The following is a 17,157-nucleotide window of genomic DNA, read 5'->3' on the forward strand; positions in this document are numbered from 1 at the left end:
AAGGCGACGCGTGGCGTCAATTCTAGAACCACCAATTGGTCACTACAGTAGTGGTTACACATTCGTAATACCTAACCTAATAATAATATAATATAATATTATAGTTATAATAATCATGGGGAAAGATATAATATACAATATAATACAATGAGAGTACTTTTGATTCATACTGTACCCGATAATAATATATAGTCGAACCTGCTTTATCTAGCTAGTAATAAAGTGGTTCGCGATATATTATTACAGAACTTATTTTAACCAGGCCTTTTATTTTTGTATATAATGGAGTGAAGTAGGGGCGCGTAACAGTGGCAGTAACTCGCCTGAGAGGTAAAGCTCGTACTGCGGAGGCAAGTTTCATGGGGCTTGATAGGTAGTTGGTAGTCCTCGACATATGTGCAACACCTCGTTATCTTTCTGATGAATATTCGCCAACCAGTGACATTACCAATTCAATACAGAGGTTACTTGAAGGTGCTGAGACCGATGGACTGACCACCTGACTCACGAAATCGTAATGACACGATTTCAAACAAACCATACCACGGGAGGGGACTGAACTCGTGGCGGGTGAGTCATAAAACTCCAGGCCAGAGCGTAAGTCACTGAACCAGCTGGTTACAATAAGATTCATCCAACTAGGTATATTTATACACCATAGGAAGGTTAGCACAGACACCACTGTAACCACAAATACAAGTTCATTCGCCACGAGTTCAAACCCCACCCGTGGTATGGTTTGACTGACCACCTCGTCTTGTACTATCTTCAGGGTAAACACCTTCAAATAACCTCTGCACTGAATCAATAAAGTTATTGGTTGGCCAAATATCTTGAAAATAAAAAAAAAACCAGTGTTGCTAGTGTGTCTTATCAACTTTCCAGTATTTTAAACCTGAATTTAACGTCATGATGCTCCATGACCCTTATAAGATGTTCATAATTGTCTTGAGAACACAAACCCATCACAAAAAACAAGTATAGGCCTAAGATATGAACTGCATACTCCTCTACACATATAGGTATTACTGCTCTCATTGCCTACATATCAAAATATTTAGCAATACGTTAGGTAAGAGTTGTCAGGTAACAGGACAAGTGTTCCATGACGCGGGTCTTAGATGATGACCCGCCACTGGGACTTTTGGTCATCAGACCGAGACCTTCCGCTGGCTTACCGATCTACCCCTTGAAAAATAACTACATTTTTTCTCTTCAACAAACAGGAGAAAGGGCTACTAGCCAAAGCGGGATTCGAACCTGCACGCACACTACATCAAAGTACACGGTACTTTAGCCACTCAGCTAGATCCCGGATCTGGCTGAGTGGCTAAAGTACTTCGTACATTGATACAGAGTTTGGAGGTTCGATTCCTACTTTGGACTGAGAGATAATGTTTATAAATAAGCTCGCCCGTTTGTAAACTTGTATTAAGTATGAATCAAAGTGTATATAGGAGTTCATAACTACGCAAAGCCGTAAATACAGCAGCTTAATACAGTAATAAAATAAATGTCTAGTTTCCAACATTTCGCCCTGTGTTGAGCTTTACCAAGTCGAAGCGAAATGTTGCTTCACCTGAAACTTGATTCCTTGTCTAATCATAACCGTTTCTTGTAAAGGAGATGGTGGCTCTGCGGACAATGTAAATACCAAGAGTCTTCACACTTTAGTCATGTTTTATCCGGTCTGGCTAGTTGGTAAGACATTAGGTCTGCCGTGGATTGGTCTGGTATCGTGTTAGATCTGCCATGGAGTCGTCTGGCATTTTGTTAGCTCTGCCATGGAGTCGTCTGGTATCATGTTAGATCTGCCATGGAGTCGTCTGGTATTATGTTAGATCTGCCATGGAGTCGTCTGGCATTTTGTTAGCTCTGCCATGAAGTCGTCTGGTATCATGTTAGATCTGCCATGGAGTCGTCTGGCATTTTGTTAGATCTGCCATGGAGTCGTCTGGCATCATGTTTTAGGTCTGTTCTGGAGTCCGGCATCATGTTTAAATGTATTGGCTCTTTGAGTAAGGATATTCCAGTGCTCCGCAAACAGTTAGGTCCGGTGACCTCGCAGGCCACTTGTAGAGGTCACCGCATCTGTTCGTGACGTCTTTGGGGGTACGTGAAGAGCACAGTTTACGTACCACCACTACCTGCAACCTTGGAGGAGCTGAAAACTTCGATCACTGAAGCAGTTCGCATAACACCAGATATGCTGCAGAGCGTCTGGACCGAACTGGACTATCACATCGATGTTTACCGCAACCAGAGGGGCGAACATTGAGTGCCTTTAATGTTACCTTATACGACATGAAACTGAATGAAATCCTGCATCTGAAGCTACTAAGTGTGAAAGATTATTACAATAAAGCTACATGTTATATCTGAAATCAGGGAGTGTTTTTGTGGCACCCTCTCTCTCTCTCTCTCTCTCTCTCTCTCTCTCTATATATATATATATATATATATATATATATATATATATATATATATATATATATATATATATATATATATCGCAGACAGGCGATCTTAACTATACCACAGTAGACAATATTTAGGAAAATATAAAGAAATATTTCTGAGTGCCCCTGGGAACATTCGAGTACCCTAGACCAGGACATTTAAATGGACACAGAATAATAGCTCTCCACATATATATATAGTATCCACTGATAAAAGTGTTTTCTCAAGTCACATGACCTGTTCTAAGCGGCTAAAAAATGCTTGGGGCTGGCTATTATATCTTCTAATTTCATAATACATGACATCTCAAAACCCTCCTACCCTATATGGGGGGGGGGGAGATGGGGGAGAGGGATGGTGGTAGTGGAGGAATGGCACCAACCGCTGGCCCACATTCTGAGAGAGGCTACGGCAGGTAACAGACCCACACTGCACTGCTCGGAGAAAACTTCCCCTCACTCTTTCAGTTGCTGACTTGCAACATTGCATAGCTCCTGATGAAGTACTGAGAAGTGTGAAAGTACTTTAGCTAAAGATTTTCACCCCCGTGGTTTGCTTATATATATATATATATATATATATATATATATATATATATATATATATATATATATATATATATATATATATAAATTATATAAATATATATATAAAAATTTGTGGACAGGATCTGGGGGTCTAGCAGAAAATTTTTATTGGTTAGTTTAATTTGGATGTTAAGTGCTGCAAATTTCTGCTCGGGAAGCTCAGCATCCTGTTGACTATGTAGCCAGACATTTTATGGCTATTTCAAGTTGCTTTTTCTTTGTATGTGAGTGGGAGGAGAGAGGGAATGGTAAGGAAAGGGGAAAGGTAAGGAGAGTGATAAGGAGAAGGAAGGGAGGGGTGAGAGAAAGAGTAAACGAGAGAGGGCGTAGTAGGAGGAGGAGAAATCGAGTGAAAGGTGTAGGTGTGAGAGAGAGAGAGAGAGAGAGAGAAAGAGAGAGGATTACTCAACAAGAGGAGGCTTTGCCGAGCGGGTAGGGGAAGAAGAAAAGGAATAAAGAGAGAAAAAAAGATTCTGGATCAACCTCCCGAAGCGAGAAGAGGAGAGGGAGAGTGGCGAGGGGAGGCAGGGAGATAAGAACAAGGGAAAGACAGAACAATGAGAGAGACAAGAGAAGCGTTGAAAAAATTGACGAATTTGCGGTGGAGGGAAGGAGGGATAAAGTGGAATTAAAGCATAATAGAGAGAGATAAAAGTCATTGCTGCTGCAGTAAAGATAGGCATAAAGCTTATGAGAGAATATATATATATATATATATATATATATATATATATATATATATATAATATATATTATATATATTGTAGGTAGTAGGTTGGTAGAAAGCAACCGCCCAGGGAGGTACTACCGTCCTGCCAAGCGAGTGTAAAACGGAAACCTGTAATTGTTTTATATGATGGTAGGATTGCTGGTATTTTTTTTCTCATAAACATGCAAGATTTCTGGTACATCTTGCTACTTCTACTTACACTTAGGTCACACTGCACATACATGTACAAGTATATATATACACACCCCTCTGGGTTTTCTTCTATTTTCTTTCTAGTCCTTGTCCTTGTTTATTTCCTCTTACCTCCATGGGGAAGTGGAACAGAATTCTTCCTCCGTAAGCCATGCGTGTTGTAAGAGGCGACTAAAATGCCGGGAGCAAGGGGCTAGTAACCCCTTCTACTGTATATATTATTACATGTAAAAGGAGAAACTTCTGTTTTTTCTTTTGGGCCACCCCGCCTCGGTGGGATACAGCCGGTGTGTTGAAAGATTATATATAAATAAATATATATATATATATATAATATATGTATATATATATATATATATATATATATATATATATGTGTGTGTGTGTGTGTGTGTGTGTGTGTGTGTGTGTGTGTGTGTGTGTGTGTGTGTGTGTGTGTGTGTGTGTGTGTGTGTGTCGTGCCGAATAGGCAGAACTTGCTATTTTGGCTTAAATAACAACGCTCATCTTGCCATATAGGACAAGTGAAAATTTATGTATGCAATAATTTCACCAAAATCATTCTTAACCTAACGAAAAAAATATATTTTACTGTGTTTGTTTAGTATTAAATTACTGTAAACAAATGTAAAATATATTTAGTTGGGTTAGGCTAAAATAAATTGTTCTTGTTATAATAAGGTTAGGTAAGTTTTCTAAGTTCCTTTTAGTGCAAAATTATAAATTTTTACATCAACAATAATGAAAAAAATATATCTTTAAACGTATAAGAGAAAATTTTAGAATGGACTTAATTTTAAATGAGTTCTTGCTAATTGACCAGTTTTACATATTCGAAACGACATAATATATATATATATATATATATATATATATATATATATATATATATATATATATATATATATATATATATATATATATATATATATATATGAGAGAGAGAGAGAGAGAAAGAGAGAGAGATCGTAGAAATAGATATATATCTTCCACACTAACTTACTGATTCTCGTCTCTCCTCCCGGTACTTTAGAGTACGTGACTGGTTCTTGTCTCTCTCTCTCCGCCAGTAACGAACCGGTTTTCTCTCCCCAGGCATCATCAACAGGGGAGACTCGTTCAGACGACGACGATCTAGGAGCAACAGCATCCAACCACCTCTAGACGGACCCATCAGTGGAACACCCCCAGGAGCACCCACATCCTTGGATCTGGCCTCACCCCCACACACCCCAGACCACACCCTCAACACCGTCACCACCCCACAGGTAAGTGCCAAATCTTTTCCCACCTCACTTTCGCCCCCTCCCCCCAACACATATCTCTTACAAGGGGAGAGGAGAGCAAAACATACCGATAGTGAAATTTTTAAGCCAAAATTGGAATATGCTTGTACGAAAGCCCACACCTAACAAACATGTGGTGGAGTTAGGAAAGGCCCAGAGTAGAGCTATAAAATGACTACCAGAGCTGCACTACACGAGTTCTAATGAAAGGTTGCTAACTTAGTGTTAGGTTAGGAGAAAAACGAGGAGACATGAAAACTGCATACGTCTAGAAAAGAATGAAAGAATGAGTCAAGATGTCGTCTTAGTGTCTGCAACAGGGACAAGAAGCCACAGATGAAAATAAGGAAAAGGGGAGTCGAAGGTATACAAGAAAAATGTTCTTCTTGGAGCGGCAGACAAGTGTAGTGAATTAATAGAGGAATTAGTACAAAGTGCAAGTGCTGGAATTATTTTAGATTTATAAGATGTAAAAAATAATGAAAACACACACTATGTAACCACAAATAGGTGAGTACAAAGAGGGTGGTTCACACACATGCACACACGTTGAACACGGCTAGAATGTTTCAGAGATGGGACACAGGAACAAGGGGATACAAATCAAAGTTGAACTCATGTGAATCATAGGGATGTTAGGAAGTATTCAGTCATAGAGCTGTCAGGAAATGGAACGATCTGGAATCGATCCCTACAACTACATATAGGTGAGTACACACACACACACACACACAAGGAGGAGTTTTATTGCCAATATATTTTTTTTGCTCGAAGCTCTTGACCTGATGGAGCATAAAAGCCAAGAGCTCTCATTGTGTGTGTGTGTGTGCGTGTGTGTGTGTGTGTGTGTGTGTGTGTGTGTGTGTGTGTGTGTGTGTGTGTGTGTGTTTGTTTCCAGTGTTTGAGAGACAAGACTTGCTGACAAGTGTGACGCAACAAAAGTGTGGAAAAATTTTAATATGTAACATTTCACTGTACCTCAGGTTAGAGCGACACTTCCTTTATACAGCTCTTGTTAGAGCACCTCGTAAATGAAAATTTGCTGCTTATACTGTGCGTGTTTCTACCACACAGTAATGTTGACACCTGTCTGTGGATAGTGATCAGCTAGATTTGGTAAAATTGTTCAGGAAACAGGACCCTCCGCTGGAGTCTTTGATCAAGTAACCGAGGCCTTCCACGGGCTTACCAATCCACCTCTTTAAAAATAAATATTATATAGAAGTATTTCCTGTGACTCCTAATACCCTCACAGTGTCACACTGGTGAACGAATCAGTACTGAAACAGTCACGTGGATGCAACCTCTCACCTGCATGACAGCAGTCAGAAATTTATTCTGGGCTGGGACCGACCTGCGGGGACAGTGTCTCCACAAAGTTGAACACAATTAACCTACTTCAGATAAATACTTTAGCGCCCATATATACATACATTATTTATATATATATATATATATATATATATATATATATATATATATATATATATATATATATATATATATATATATATATATATATATATATATATATATATATATATATATATATATATATGGGTAGTAGGTTGGTAGACAACAACCATCCAGAGAGGTACTACCGTCCTGCCAAGTGAGCGTAAAACGGAAACCTGTAATTGTTTTACATGATGGTAGGATTGCTGGTGTCTTTGTCTGTCTCATAAACATGCAAGATTTCAGGTACATCTTGCTACTTCTACTTACACTTAGGTCACACTACACATACATATACAAGCATATATATACACACCCCTGTGGGTTTTCTTCTATTTTCTTTCTAGTTCTTGTTCTTGTTTATTTCCTCTTATCTCCATGGGGAAGTGGAACAGAATTCTTCCTCCGTAAGCCATGCGTGTTGTAAGAGGCGACTAAAATGCCGGGAGCAAGGGGCTAGTAACCCCTTCTCCTGTATATATTACTAAATGTAAAAGGAGAAACTTTCTTTTTTTCTTTTGGGCCACCCCGCCTCGGTGGGATACTGCCGGTGTGTTGAAAGATTATATATATATATATATATATATATATATATATATATATATATAAATATATATATATATATATATATATATATATATATGCAATAAGATCACAGTAAACAGGTGATTTCAGAATATGCAAAACAACCACTCTGAAAGAATAGAGAAATTCCAAGCGCTTTCGTGACTACTTACATTATCAAGGAACTTGATAATGTGAGTAGTCACGAAAGCGCTTGGAATTTCTCTATTCTTTCAGAGTGGTTGTTTTGCATATATATATATATATATATATATATATATATATATATATATATATATATATATATATATATATATATATATATATATATATATATATATATATATCGTGCCGAATAGGTAAAACTCTCGAGTTTGGCTTAAATAAAAAAAGCTCTTCTTACCGAATAAGACAAGCTAAAATTTGTGTATGCAATAATTTTGCAAAAAATCATTCTGAACCTTTTTTCTAACGAAAAAAAATATATTTCATTGTATTTATTAAATTATTGTAAACTTATCTAAAATATATTTAACTGGATTAGGCTAAATTAAATTGTGCGTGTTATAATAAGGTTAGGTAAGTTTTCTAAGGTTCTTTTAGTACAAAATTATTAATTTTTACATTAACATAAATGAAAAATATATATTTTTAAACGTATAAGAGAAAATTTAAAAGGACTTAACTTTAAATGAGTTCATTCTAATTGGCCAATTTTACCTATTCAGCACGACATATAAATAGTTGGTAGACAGCAGCTACCCAGGGAGGTTCTACCTTCATAACAAATAACTGAGACAGAAACCTGTAATTGTTTTAAACAAAGATTGCTGGTGTGTTTCTGTCACATAAACACGCAAGATGACAGGTACATCTTGCTACTTCTACTTACACTTACACGCTCATGTTCACGTATACAAGTACATACAAATCTGACTTTTTTTCTATTTTCTTAATAGTTTTTGTTATAATCTGTTTCCTTTCATCTTCACGGGGAAGTGGAAAAGAATGTCTCCTCCGTCAGCTATCCGTGTCCTAAAAGGTGACTAAATTGCCTGGATCAAGGGGCTAGTAACCTCTTCTGTATATATTACTAAATGTATAAGCAAGAAAACTATAGCTTTCTTCTCTTTCGGGTCACCCTGCCCCGGTGGGTCACCCTGCCCCGGTGGGTCACCCTGCCCCGGTGGGTCACCCTGCCCCGGTGGGTCACCCTGCCCCGGTGGGAGACGGCCGATATGTTGAAAAAAAATATTACGTATATAATTATATACATAACACATCCAGATGGGCCATTCAGAGTAGGGTAGTGGCGTAGGCTCGATCCTACGTCCTCTCAGCTTGAGACAGGCAGATACGATACTTACCTGTCATTAATTTGAGAGGCGAAATAATCCCAGGGACTCAGAAATATAGTCAGTATTACTAAATATTTAACACAAATATACTCCGTAATATGTAGGTCACCCCAGTGACTCAATAATTGAATATATCTCACGACAGTGACTCAGTAATATATCTCACGACGGTGACTCGGTAACATATCTCACGACAGTGTCTCAGTAATATATCTCAAGACAGTGACTCAGTAATATATCTCACGACAGTGACTCAGTAATATATCTCACGACAGTGACTCAGTAATATATCTCACGACAGTGACTCAGTAATATATCTCACGACAGCGACTCAGTAATATATCTCACGAGTGTCTCAGTGACTCAGTAATATATCTCACGACAGTGACTCAGTAACATATCTCACGACAGTGACTCAGTAATATATCTCACGACGGTGACTCAGTAACATATCTCACGACAGTGACTCAGTAATATATCTCACGACAGTGACTCAGTAATATATCTCACGACAGTGACTCAGTAATATATCTCACGACAGTGACTCAGTAATATATCTCACGACAGTGACTCAGTAATATATCTCACGACAGCGTCTCAGTAATATATCTCACGACAGTGTCTCAGTAATATATCTCACGACAGCGACTCAGTAATATATCTCACGACAGCGTCTCAGTAATATATCTCACGACAGTGTCTCAGTAATATATCTCACGACAGCGACTCAGTAATATATCTCACGACAGCGACTCAGTAATATATCTCACGACAGCGACTCAGTAATATATCTCACGACAGTGTCTCAGTAATATATCTCACGACAGTGTCTCAGTAATATATCTCACGACAGTGTCTCAGTAATATATCTCACGACAGCGACTCAGTAATATATCTCACGACAGTGTCTCAGTAATATATCTCACGACAGCGACTCAGTAATATATCTCACGACAGCGACTCAGTAATATATCTCACGACAGCGACTCAGTAATATATCTAACGACAGTGTCTCAGTAATATATCTCACGACAGTGTCTCAGTAATATATCTCACGACAGTGTCTCAGTAATATATCTCACGAGAGTGACTCAGTAATATATCTCACGACAGCGATTCAGTAATATATCTCACGACAGCGACTCAGTAATATATCTCACGACAGTGTCTCAGTAATATATCTCACGACAGTGACTCAGTAATATATCTCACGACAGTGACTCAGTAATATATCTCACGACAGCGACTCAGTAATATATCTCACGACAGTGACTCAGTAATATATCTCACGACAGCGACTCAGTAATATATCTCACGACAGCGTCTCAGTAATATATCTCACGACAGTGTCTCAGTAATATATCTCACGACAGTGACTCAGTAATATATCTCACGACAGCGACTCAGTAATATATCTCACGACAGTGACTCAGTAATATATCTCACGACAGCGACTCAGTAATATATCTCACGACTCAGACACAGTAATATATCTCACGACAGTGACTCAGTAATATATCTCACGACAGCGACTCAGTAATATATCTCACGACAGTGACTCAGTAATATATCTCACGACAGTGACTCAGTAATATATCTCACGACAGCGACTCAGTAATATATCTCACGACAGTGACTCAGTAATATATCTCACGACAGCGACTCAGTAATATATCTCACGACAGCGACTCAGTAATATATCTCACGACAGTGACTCAGTAATATATCTCACGACAGCGACTCAGTAATATATCTCACGACAGCGACTCAGTAATATATCTCACGACAGTGTCTCAGTAATATATCTCACGACAGTGTCTCAGTAATATATCTCACGACAGCGACTCAGTAATATATCTCACGACAGTGTCTCAGTAATATATCTCACGACAGCGACTCAGTAATATATCTCACGACAGTGACTCAGTAATATATCTCACGACAGCGACTCAGTAATATATCTCACGACAGCGACTCAGTAATATATCTCACGACAGCGACTCAGTAATATATCTCACGACAGCGACTCAGTAATATATCTCACGACAGTGACTCAGTAATATATCTCACGACAGCGACTCAGTAATATATCTCACGACAGTGACTCAGTAATATATCTCACGACAGTGTCTCAGTAATATATCTCACGACAGCGACTCAGTAATATATCTCACGACAGCGACTCAGTAATATATCTCACGACAGTGTCTCAGTAATATATCTCACGACAGCGACTCAGTAATATATCTCACGACAGCGACTCAGTAATATATCTCACGACAGTGACTCAGTAATATATCTCACGACAGTGTCTCAGTAATATATCTCACGACAGTGTCTCAGTAATATATCTCACGACAGTGTCTCAGTAATATATCTCACGACAGCGACTCAGTAATATATCTCACGACAGCGACTCAGTAATATATCTCACGACAGCGACTCAGTAATATATCTCACGACAGTGACTCAGTAATGTCGTGGGCTTCACCACAGTAACATAAACGCCCTACAACTCAACCCAGGAAATATACATCTGTTGCTGCTAGATGAAATAGTCTGTATGTTGGTGGAATTACAGTGTGACGCGAAGGTAGGTGAGAACTGTGGTGTTAGAGAGAGAGAGAGAGAGAGAGAGAGAGAGAGAGAGAGAGAGAGAGAGAGAGAGAGAGAGAGAGAGAGAGAGAGAGAGAGAGAGAGAGAGAGATCCTTAACCATGTCGAACCTCAAACCCTGTGTAAAGAGAGAGAGAGAGACAGAGAGAGAGAGAGAAATAGAGAGTGAGAAATAGAGAGTGAATTAAATCTATTGATAAATACGTAATCGGATCAGTATGAGGGGGCCTTGTGTACCCAGTCCCATCCGTCAGCCACCACCGGGGGCCTTGTGTACCCAGTCCCATCCGTCAGCCACCACCTGGGGCCTTGTGTACCCAGTCCCATCCGTCACCGGGGGCCTTGTGTACCCAGTCCCATCCGTCAGCCACCACCGGGGGCCTTGTGTACCCAGTCCCATCCGTCAGCCACCACCTGGGGCCTTGTGTACCCAGTCCCATCCGTCAGCCACCACCGGGGGCCTTGTGTACCCAGTCCCATCCGTCAGCCACCACCGGGGGCATTGTGTACCCAGTCCCATCCGTCAGCCACCACCGGGGGCATTGTGTACCCAGTCCCATCCGTCAGCCACCACCGGGGGCATTGTGTACCCAGTCCCATCCGTCAGCCACCACCGGGGGCATTGTGTACCCAGTCCCATCCATCAGCCACCACTGGGGGCCTTGTGTACCCAGTCCCATCCGTCAGCCACCACCGGGGGCCTTGTGTACCCAGTCCCATCCGTCAGCCACCACCGGGGGCCTTGTGTACCCAGTCCCATCCGTCAGCCACCACCGGGGGCCTTGTGTACCCAGTCCCATCCGTCAGCCACCACCGGGGGCCTTGTGTACCCAGTCCCATCCGTCAGCCACCACCGGGGGCCTTGTGTACCCAGTCCCATCCGTCAGCCACCACCGGGGGCCTTGTGTACCCAGTCCCATCCGTCAGCCACCACCGGGGGCCTTGTGTACCCAGTCCCATCCGTCAGCCACCACCGGGGGCCTTGTGTACCCAGTCCCATCCGTCAGCCACCACCGGGGGCCTTGTGTACCCTTGTGTACCCAGTCCCATCCGTCAGCCACCACCGGGGGCCTTGTGTACCCAGTCCCATCCGTCAGCCACCACCGGGGGCCTTGTGTACCCAGTCCCATCCGTCAGCCACCACCGGGGGCCTTGTGTACCCAGTCCCATCCGTCAGCCACCACCGGGGGCCTTGTGTACCCAGTCCCATCCGTCAGCCACCACCGGGGGCCTTGTGTACCCAGTCCCATCCGTCAGCCACCACCGGGGGCCTTGTGTACCCAGTCCCATCCGTCAGCCACCACCGGGCGCCTTGTGTATCCAGTCCCATCCGTCAGCCACCAACGGGGGCCTTGTGTACCCAGTCCCATCCGTCAGCCACCACCGGGGGCCTTGTGTACCCAGTCCCATCCGTCAGCCACCACCGGGGGCCAGTCCCATCCGTCAGCCACCACCGGGGGCCTTGTGTACCCAGTCCCATCCGTCAGCCACCACCGGGGGCCTTGTGTACCCAGTCCCATCCGTCAGCCACCACCGGCAGCTACACTGATGAAATATATATCTATATTCTGTAAAATAAAAATATATTTTGCCATTATTTGTTGACTTATTAAACTCACATAGAAGCTCACCAATTACCTCACACGTCATTCAGGTTAGGTAAGATTCGTCAGGAAACAGGACAAGTGTTTCCTGACGCGGGTCATAGTCATGACCCGCAGCTGGAGCTTTTGGTTACCTTCCGCAGGCTTACCCGTCCACCCCTTTCAGAATTATTATGGTAATATCCAATTGTTATACTCTATTATATTATTCAATAAACCTTACATATTTATACTTGCAAAATATTATGGTTGTGCATTGAGATATTTTATGTTAAAAATTAAAAAAAAATTTACTACAGCGTTTTACAGATATAAAATTTTCTACCCTATTTTTATCACATGTCTTTAAATATTAAGTTTTTATGTAGAAATACACAGACAACCCAAGTTCACTCACTAAATGGTCATAAATGACCATAATTTTTAAAGGGGTGGACCGGTAAGCCAGCAGAAGGCCTCGGTCAGATGACCAAAAGCTTCAAAGGCGGGTCATCATCTAAGACCCGCGTCAGGAAACACTTGTCCTGTTTCCTGACGAACCTGACCTACCTTAAAGCACAAATAACCCGCAGATGCACTTCTAGTCATCTTCGTTAGTGATCTCGTGCCATCAGCATCTTCCGGGTTTGTCTTGGATATCTTCTCACAATCTTACGAGCAAGATTCAGACCTGGAAAGATTATGTACTTGCAGTATAAATATTTGTCTTCAAATTTCGTATTTTTAAATAATACTGTTCTGTATTTATAACAAATGGGAGAGATTAGACCTTTATAAAGTATATTTCTTGATGCTTAGCCAAAAAAACTAAAGCTGTGGGTCATCACATAACTAAAACCCGCGTCAGGAAACACTTGTCTTGTTTCCTGACAAATCTTACCTAACCTAACCTTAGCTAGGTACTGCTTCCAATACTTGAAGTTTTTAGAGTCACGTATACATAACCAGACATCATTGGATCAAAGTTGAGTTATTAATTAGGTTGTATTTATACGGGTCTTAATATTATACCCGTATGGGTCATTTAGCACCAGGAGTGGTGGAGGCTCGATCCTCCGTCCGCTACTGTAATACAAGACGTTACGTGCTTCTAACCAGTGCTTGAGGTTGTCGCTAAGGCCAACTACAACAGTCTCCTAACACCCGAGGTACTTGTTTAATGCCAGGTGAACAGGAACAAGAGATGTAAGAATATTTGTCCAATCGTCTGGCCCAGCCAGTCAATTTGTGATTTTTAGAAGCTTAGTCATATTTCAGAAATAAAATGTCGGACTATCATTCATGAGCCATTCAGAATAGACCAGTCTTTCGTGAGACAGATGCATAAGGTATTGGATCATCGATCCTATGACAGACAGAACAGAGTACCATCGTTCGTGAGACAGACAGCAGAGGTCTGTGTGGAAGATGGCGGCGTCGTGAGCCGGCATCTCAGATACTTATAAATTATGCTCAGGAGGAGCAAACGCGTCTTTCATCTCGAGATTCTCACATATTTCAGCGATGACTATGAAGGAGCGAGGGAGGCGGGTACTAGAGGTGAGGCAGAACGAAAAGAAGACATATCTCCAAATAAAAATACGATAATTGACTGCTGGGTAACAAGGAATGCAGAACGTACCTGGGGTATGCAATTAAGAGAGTTCGTTGGTTCAAAAGGTTTAAAACCAACAACTTAAAGGGTCATTAAGGCTACATGTCACCTGGTCACCAGCAGTTATAAATACGTTAATCCCTAAAATACAAATAAAAGTCAAATTTCAATGTATATATATATATATATATATATATATATATATATATATATATATATATATATATATATATATATATATATATAAATGTTGCAAAGGGTTAGGTAAGATTAGTCAGGAAACAGGACAAGTGTTTCCTGACGCGGGTATGTTGGTCACTTCCACTGGAGCTTTTGGTCATCTGACCGAGGCCTTCCGCTGGCTTGCCGGTCCACCCTATTAAAAGATAAATTTATAATCGTAAACATAGTATAGCAGGTTTTCATGTAAATAACATTTGCTAATATTTAGTTTAAGTCCTCCGTTAAATTAGTATATAAATTCTCTAATATTTACTGGCTTATATAATGGAGAATGGAATGTGCTCTATTTTTAATAATTATTCTCTCTCGGGTAGTAATGTTTTGTGTAAAAAATCTAATTCAACCTAACTTAATCTAGAATTCTGAAAGTAACTTAGGTGCAGGACATATAAGGCTTAAACTGCTTTTCCTGAAGAGACAAAGATGGAAGTCACAGAACAAACTCCGTTAAGAACTTTATCACGCCATCTGCTGGACAAAGATCTACACAGAGCGATAAGTGGGACTGATAGGTTAATGAAGTTTGAAGACAATAACACCAGGGTCATTAAGGTCTTAATTGACTACCAGACAATATTCTTTAATCTCTAAAATATGGATTACCTCAAACTCTCAGCATATACTGAGACACATACAACCCTCAGATCAAGTTGTATTTTTTTTGGCTACCATACTAGACCTTTTTTCTCCCCAATATATAACTCTTCATTTCAGAATCTACATAATACTGGGGAATTTACACATGACATCGCTATGCTCAAAAAGAAGTCCATAACACTCCTATAAATTAAGTATTTCACAAAAGTATAGTATATATTCACCAAGGGTTGTATGTGTTTCAATGTGTATGTATGCTGAGAATTTGAGGTAATCCCTGTTTTAGAGATTAAAGAATATTGTCTAGTAGTGAACAGGGCCTTATTGGCCCTTATTACAACCCAGGAGTCCAAATGACCTATTATCCTGGGTGTAAAGGGAGCAAAATAAACACAGCAGAAAATTGACTTATATTATCCTTCACCAATTTAGAACAGCAGTATGTACACTATATACACTATGTACAGTGATAGGTATTAGTGCACTCCACGGTAAGCAAGGCAGAATAGAAGCCACAAGATAGCAGACCGTGCTTCAACCAGCTCTAGAATGGGAATAACAAGGGCAGACAGGAGAGTGGTACCCACATAACCTCTGCGATTGCCAAAACCATCTTCTTGAACATTAAAATGGTATAAAATACCGACAGGTTGTTAGGTAAGACACATATGCAACAGTTAGGTATCTTTATTTCGAAACGTTTCGCCTACACAGTAGGCTTCTTCAGTCGAGTACAGAAAAGTTGATAGAAGCAGAAGATACTTGAAGACGATGTAATCAGTCCATCACCCTTAAAGTTTTGAGCCTACTGTGTAGGCGAAACGTTTCGAAATGAAGATACCTAACTGTTGCATATGTGTCTTACCTAACAACTTGTCGGTATTTTATACCATTTTAATGTTCAATCTGTCAGACACTGCAACACAAGGGTATCTTGGTACAGACCTACAATCAACTTCGACAACCTCTACTAGTGAGAACGGCTGGATTTGAGAGGGACCTGACCTCCCAATATCTGAGTTCTTACCTCTCCTAGTGACCTACGTCTCAACTCTTGGCGCTATATATAAGGCTCCATCCTGTCACTTCATCTCCATATTGTTTCATACCATGGAACAATGCTCTTTTCCAGACTGAGGGACTGACCACCTCAAAACTTTAAGGGTGATGGACTGATTACATCGTCTTCAAGTATCTTCTGCTTCTATCAACTTTTCTGTACTCGACTGAAGAAGCCTACTGTGTAGGCGAAACGTTTCGAAATAAAGATACCTAACTGTTGCATATGTGTCTTACCTAACAACCATCTTCTTATTGGCTGGAACCTGGTCACTAGTTGAACGACGGGGCCCCATCAACTCTTAGTCCCCTGGTTCGCTGGTTGAGGGGAGATGGCCTGTAAATGATGGTGTGTACATGCGCCGAATATATGGTTACGTACTCTTTGCATGCCACAGCCCTCGTATTATTAATGCGCTACAAACTGCATTAAATAAAACCTACTTTTCGCTGTGTGTAGATCTCCAGCAGATGGCGTGATAAAGCTCTGTAGAGACCTCGTTCTGAAATTTACATCTTCGTCTTCTAAGGAAAAGCAGTTTAAGCCCTTATATGTCCTGCACCGTATATTAAGTGTATTGTTATACTAAAGGGTGTATGTACGGCTCAGACCAGATAGCCCTGCCACCCCTTCCAATCTGCACGCGACTGCAAGTACACATACTGCCCCTGTCCACCTAGCAGTCAAAATAAGCACCTGTGCGTTAGCCAACTGTTGTGGGTCGCATCCAGGGGAAAATTGCATTAGAAACTCCTGTTGGAATGTCGCATCCTGGGTAAGAAAACACTCCAGTTCTGTGTCAGAAAACAGTG

The 17,157-nt window shown here is 40.9% G+C and overlaps 1 protein-coding gene across 5 annotated transcripts in view; it reads left to right on the forward strand.

Annotated features, from left to right (window-relative positions):
• Window positions 1–17,157, forward strand: part of Rgk3 (Rad, Gem/Kir family member 3) — a 402,462-nt gene that overhangs the window by 225,765 nt on the left and 159,540 nt on the right. For all 5 annotated transcript variants that reach the window (XM_070102971.1, XM_070102972.1, XM_070102973.1 and 2 more), the window contains one exon: window positions 5,065–5,237. In XM_070102971.1, coding sequence (XP_069959072.1) covers window positions 5,065–5,237 — 173 coding nt within the window. The remainder of the gene's footprint in view (window positions 1–5,064; window positions 5,238–17,157) is intronic.

This window comes from Cherax quadricarinatus, chromosome 84 (assembly GCF_038502225.1).
Source record: "Cherax quadricarinatus isolate ZL_2023a chromosome 84, ASM3850222v1, whole genome shotgun sequence".
Lineage (NCBI taxonomy): Eukaryota > Metazoa > Arthropoda > Malacostraca > Decapoda > Parastacidae > Cherax > Cherax quadricarinatus.